This window comes from Priapulus caudatus, unplaced genomic scaffold (genome assembly GCF_000485595.1).
Source record: "Priapulus caudatus unplaced genomic scaffold, Priapulus_caudatus-5.0.1 Scaffold606, whole genome shotgun sequence".
NCBI classification, from domain to species: Eukaryota; Metazoa; Priapulida; class Priapulimorpha; order Priapulimorphida; family Priapulidae; genus Priapulus; species Priapulus caudatus.
Genome location: NW_014577667.1, coordinates 262,173 through 268,145, shown reverse-complemented (window position 1 = coordinate 268,145; position 5,973 = coordinate 262,173). Strand labels below are relative to the sequence as shown.

The 5,973-nt window shown below is 41.4% G+C and overlaps 1 protein-coding gene and 1 long non-coding RNA gene across 6 annotated transcripts; one reads left to right on the top strand and one right to left on the bottom strand.

Annotated features, from left to right (window-relative positions):
* Nucleotides 1-558: 558 nt before the first annotated feature.
* LOC106812076 lies at nucleotides 559-2,158 on the bottom strand. Its single transcript, XR_001394282.1, has 3 exons — nucleotides 1,966-2,158; nucleotides 981-1,043; nucleotides 559-601 (listed from the first exon to the last, which is right to left on the bottom strand). It is a non-coding gene; the product is annotated as an uncharacterized LOC106812076 (long non-coding RNA).
* Nucleotides 2,159-2,282: 124 nt separating this feature from the next.
* Nucleotides 2,283-5,642, top strand: LOC106812085. 5 transcript variants are annotated; one of them, XM_014815850.1, is made up of 2 exons: nucleotides 2,283-2,324; nucleotides 2,890-5,642. In XM_014815850.1, exon 2 carries the CDS (start codon nucleotides 3,079-3,081, stop codon nucleotides 5,032-5,034), a length of 1,956 nt encoding a protein of 651 aa, XP_014671336.1. In that variant the 5' UTR covers nucleotides 2,283-2,324; nucleotides 2,890-3,078; the 3' UTR covers nucleotides 5,035-5,642. The 5 variants fall into 5 exon arrangements, with proteins under 5 accessions (XP_014671336.1, XP_014671338.1, XP_014671337.1 ...); XM_014815852.1 differs by having other exon boundaries at nucleotides 2,292-2,401; nucleotides 3,046-5,642; XM_014815851.1 differs by having other exon boundaries at nucleotides 2,292-2,401; nucleotides 2,985-5,642.
* The last annotated feature ends 331 nt before the right edge of the window (nucleotides 5,643-5,973 follow it).

Below are 5,973 nucleotides of genomic sequence, written 5' to 3'. Positions count from 1 at the left end.
AGCAGTTCAGTCCTTTCAGACACTTTCTTTTCGCATGTCAGCGGAAAGTACATTTCATGGTCCTTTCAATAAAGCCAGCTAAAAATGGTAGGTCACCGCTGAAACAAAAAAGTTTTTCAATCGCTCCGTCAGACCATGTCCTCAGAAAATGTCTAAAATCTGCCCTGTGCCCCATTGACCTTTGACCTGTGACCTCCAATTTTGGCAGAGTGATGGCTTTTCCTACCATGATGCTGTACACCGACTATCACGAGCCTAGGTCGAGCCGTTTAGATTTGTGCCGCAATTCTGCATTTCCTCCCTATACCTTAAGTTAAGGAGGGAATGTTCCCCCTTCTTTTACACCTCTTGACCTTTGACCTTTGACCCCCAGCTTCAACATCCCAACTCGTTCTTGGATTACCCCCCACGTCCCAACTTTCGAATCCGTACGTAGAGCCGTTTAGATTTGTGCCCAACTGTTGACGGACGCACGGACGCACGGACGATCATGCGATTCTACAAGCTGCATCTGACTTCGTCAGATGAGCTAAAAACACATCAAAACTTTCATCTTACCTTTTGGTCTAATATGGTTTTCACCTGTAGATACTCATCAAATCTGCAAGAATACATCAAAACTAATAGATTTAGCTAAAGAAGAAATCACAGTGATAGAATTAATCTATTTATAAATATAACAGCCGTAGGTATGTTCCCACAATTTATTATCTGATTGGTTCGAACAATACTTAAGGGACACATGACCTGAAATGAGGCTTAGCCTGATTTATTTATTCATACTACTAACCTTTTCCAAACGGCAAAAACGAGGTAAGTGCTTACATGCTAGTAACTGGACATGAATCCATAAACTGGTAGTATGGTGATGAAAATTGAAACCAAGTGCTTTGAGGATATGCACAACTCCATGCACATACTTTACTATAGATATTACACCTATTAATGATAAATTATATATCACTATAATGCAAACATACCTCACAATAAGCTTGAGCTTCTCATTTTTAAGATTATTAAGCTTCTGGATCTTCTCATGAAGACTAATAAAAACAAAATATTATATACGTGAATGATGCAAATGCCTAATTAAACAGCATATTTCATAATTAAGGTTACTAAAGCAAAAGGTTGAACGCTTCTTTCGTCGCTCAATGACGTCACAGTGTCGACTGTACAAAATTTAATTTTTTTTTTTTTAAATAGGGTTATGGTTAGGGTTAGGGTTAGGGTTAGGGTCACAATGCACCTTAAAACAGGAGTTTGAGTCCGTACGGACGTGACGACACTGTGACGTCATTGAGCGATAAAACAAGCTTTCAACCTCTTGCGTTACTAAAATCATGCCGTATCACGACGATAAAAGACTGCCATCTAGTGGCACTTGTCATAAATCCATGGTACACATTTTTAGGTATTCTTACAACAAATGTCAAATATATTTTATACATATTTATAGTAGCCTGGGGAAACCACCTTTGATGATACTGCAGCCACAACAAAGACAGAGACAGTCACAGACACACATACGCAAACACACACACACACACACACACACTGTCACACACACACACACAAATATATAGCATAAAAGACTGGCTACGCATCTACGTGTAAGAATTACACTAGTCAATACGAACGGGAACTTTGTGTCTACATAGCAATTAGTAATAGTATATTAAATTTCTGAAAATTACTTGACTTATTACAATTACAATTCTGACTGTTTCAGTGTTTACTACAGTTTAGTCTTTAGAAAAGATATGGGTTGGAATTCACTCTGCTATATTTCTGCCCTGTAATTGTATAATTAATAGTAATAAACTATAATTAAGACACGAACATATCTATAAACAAATCATACGTATGTTCATGCTATAACTGTTGTTGTTATATGATATCTATGTCTAATGTCAATGTTATGTGTACTACAGTACTCAGTCATAGTCATACTCATAGTCATACCTTTCCTTGTCCCTGCCAACATTTGAATGGGTAAAATCCCCATTTTGAATACAATATTTACAACAAAAAGCACATTGAAGTTTTGAACAAAGTGGACATCGTCCACGCGCCGTATTCGTTGTTGCATGATCTTCGTCGAAAGAGACAGAAACAGGGAAATCAGAAGGTGGGCAACAACATTCGTCTTCACTACTTTTATCAGCTGCCATTCTCAGATGTTTAGTGTTTACATCGGGGTTGATGGGAAATATTGCCACAGGCCGTGACACAAACTCCACGACAGATGGCGCTCTCTCGCTCATGGGCTCAATCCAATCAGAGCATGATCGAATCGGATGTTAGTGGTGGGAAATAAGAAGGTTTACAAACAAGAATCAATTTCACTGGTTATATTCAGCTGAAAGTTTGTTTTTTCGTGATACGAACAGCTGTCCAGGTAACTAAAGTTGGACTTATATGACTATAATAGTACTTTCGCGGCTGAAAATAGCTGAAATCGCACAGAGTTCTCTGCACGAATCGTAAATGCGTGTGTTGTGTATTACACATACAGCTTACAGTTACAGGTTGTGTCTCACTATCGCTGAAAGGGTCTATGTCCCCCGGGGTACTGCCGGAACGTACCCTGGGTACGGTACGGTATACCGGAACGTACCCTGGTACTATCTAATATGCCGGACCGTACCTCGCCTACTCCACTAACGAGTCTAGGGAGTCGCCTACGCCTACTCCCTAACCCTAACCCTAACCCCAACCCCAACCCTAACCCTAACACTAACCCTAATCCTAACCCTAACCATATCAAATAGTGACCAGGGTACGTTCCGGTATACCGGACCGTACCCAGGGTACGTTCCGGCAGTACCCTGGGGGACATAGACCCTATGAGCCTCACTATCACACTGATGAGTGATGTCACTCAAGCAGGTTAGGTTGATCATCAAACCTCACGAGCATGCTTACTACTAGTAGTAGTACTAGTACTACTACTACTATTAGAGATGTCGTGTATGCTACAGAGGTCACGCTCGGGTCCCCAGCCATAGACACTAATCTAGGATTTGAATAAACAATCGATAGCAATACGGTACCTAGCTGAAAAGTGTTGGAGCAATGGAGGCGCCGATGGATGATGGTTCGATGGCACTTCACAGATGTACTGTGTGTTGGGAGTGTTTTACGAGTGAGCTAGAGTTTGTTAGCCACTCGAGGCTTTTTCATTGCATAATGCTGATCAGCCAGGGGGAGAACACAGCTGTTGATGACAACTACACTGCTGACCACAAGCAAGCATTCCCGTGTAAAGCGGACGTGCGCAGGTTCGGTCGCACGAAGACACAGAGACCAGAACCAATCGCAGTATTATACAGGTGCCGTGCGTGTGAACAGTGTCTTCTGCGACAGTTTGAGTATTACACACATGCACTTGAGAAACACTGCAAGGTGCTAGCCTGCTCTGGAAGCTCATTTGATGATGAGTCAGAAGATGCTGAGGGTTGTGATGGGTCAAGAAACATGAATTCTAGCTCTAGCAGCATCTGTAGGGACGGCAATACCCAATTGCAGAAAACTATAATTTCTGTTGATGACCCTATTGGGATGTGTAGAAAGAGGAAAGCCAGTTTCAACCCGAGTTTAGGCAGGCAACGTGCCAAAAAGAAAAAAATACAACACATGGCTGAGAAGTTGTCAAAAGTACATGTAGGAGTGTTTGGCGGACTGAAGGACCATAATAGTGTTGACCCCAATAGACTATCTGCTCCGGATGTTAACAGTACAGAACTGAATGAAGACAGTTTTAGCAGTTTGTCCACAAATGGAGACAAAAACTGTAAGGAGAATACGATATACCAAGCAAGGCTTCATTTATGGCCTGTTGTTGGCAGGCCACGAAGAAGTCATAATACTAGGTTGAAATTGTATGGAAACTACCTCTTATCGACCTCACGTGATAAAGATCGTGTACAAAAACATATGTGCGATGTTTCGCTATCAGCTGTAGATGATTGTGTTGATTCACCACAAGTGGACAGTTACAGCAATACACCTCAATTGGATGTATGCACCAATTTGTCAAAAGTATCTGGTGGCACTAGTGCATCACAAATAGATCAATGCACCAATTTGTCAAAAGTATTGGGTCAATGTGCAAGACTGCAAGTGGATGTCCACACTATTACTCCACAAGTGGATGTACACACCAATACATCAAAGGTATGGGTGAACACTAGTACACTGCAAGTGGACTGTCAGACTAGTACTAGTATACCACAACTGGATGGCCACACCAGCCATACGATTACATCAAAATTGGATGATGACACTAGTATGCTGCAAGTAGATGGTTTAACGAATACACTACAAGTGGAGGGTTACACTAGTACCAGTATGGTACAATTGAATGGTCATACCCATACCAGTAAGCCTCAAGTAAATGGCCATACCAGTCATGCCAGTACAGCAAAAGTGGATGGTCACACCACTACACCAAAAGTGGATGGTCATGCTGGTACACCACAAGTGAATGGCAATACAAGTACCTGTATACCACAAGTGGATGACCATACCAGTAATACGAGCATGTCAAAAGTAGAAGGTCACGCCAGTACACCACAAGTTGATGTACACACCAGTACATCAAAAATCGAAGGTCACACTATACAACGAGTTGATGGCTGCATCAGTACACTGCAAACAAATAGACAGGTGAGAGCCAGTTGTAAGAATAGCCATATAGGCAGTGTTATCCATCCGGCAGTAACAACGACCACACATCGTGAGGTTGGAGGCACGAAATCCATTGGTAAAATGCTACTTGACAGCGATTTGAAAACGTTTGAGACATCGGAATGCTTTCGATGCTCATGGCGCCTCGTCGGCAGACCTGGTCAAAGTAGAAATCAAATTGCGTGTCGTGTTAACTACTTGTTATCCGCTTCAAACGATGATGCACACAGCAGCATTCAGAGGGTGGAGGACCATAGTGGACACGGGAGTGCAGAGAAATGTGATGCCGATGCAGCACTCAGCTCGACGGTTCATGTGGTGTTAATGAAGCTGTCACACTGAATAACGCATCTAGCCGTGACAGCGATGTAGTAATCCTGACAGTAACACTGAAAAAGCCCGGCATGGAACGTGCCCCCCGGGAAGAAACCGCTGAGGAGGTTAATTATGAAACACCGTGCTGCGGAAGTGAATCTCAATTTGGAAATAGCAGTGCTGGAAACTCAGCAGAACAGAAGGCTATCGTAGCTCCTGCAAGTGCGTCAAGTGTTGGCAGTTCATTGTACGAATCTAGAAGCAGTGGTTTGGAAGAGCCATCTGTCCTTCAAGGAACTGCCTCTGTTGAGCGAACCCAGAATAATTTGACCAAATTATGTAAGAAACGTCGACAAAAGAAGTGTAAAACGTGTTGCTGAATTTTTGATGCCGAATAATTTTTTATTTTGAGCTTGGACGAGCATCTAACGGAAATTCTATGGAAATGATCAGATAACGGATTAAGCATGAAAAAATTTAAATGGTAACTTGTAAATTTGTTCACTTTCTATACTTTTGTGTAGTCGCAGTTTTTTTCATTTTCTTGAATGTTCTCTTGTCAGTTGTTCATTGACTGCACTGTAGAGATAGTATTTTAGAAATGTATATTTTGCATATAATTATAAATAATAAATATGATGTTCTTTAAAAAGCACATACATTAACTACCAGTTGTTATAATTTATAAACACCCACAAAGAACAACTCAAAAACAATTACTTCGGCAGGGCAGAGTAAAATAGCCTATGATAGAGACGACATTTGCTTACTGCCTGGCAGGAAGAGATTCATGCCGCGATTGGAAAACTATGCAGTGCTCCTAAACTTTTGTTGGTGAAAGATACTTATTAATGTGTCTGCACTCGCTAGTGACAAAATAGAATGACCCTCTACTCAATATCAGCCTTACATTTGGCAGTTATTATTTTTTAGCACTTGAAATGTTCTCTGCTAACAGTTGCTCTG

Coding starts and splice junctions, on each gene's coding strand:
- LOC106812085 (XM_014815850.1), top strand. CDS start 3,079: ATGGAGGCGCCGATGGATGATGGTTCGATGGCACTTCACAGATGTACT.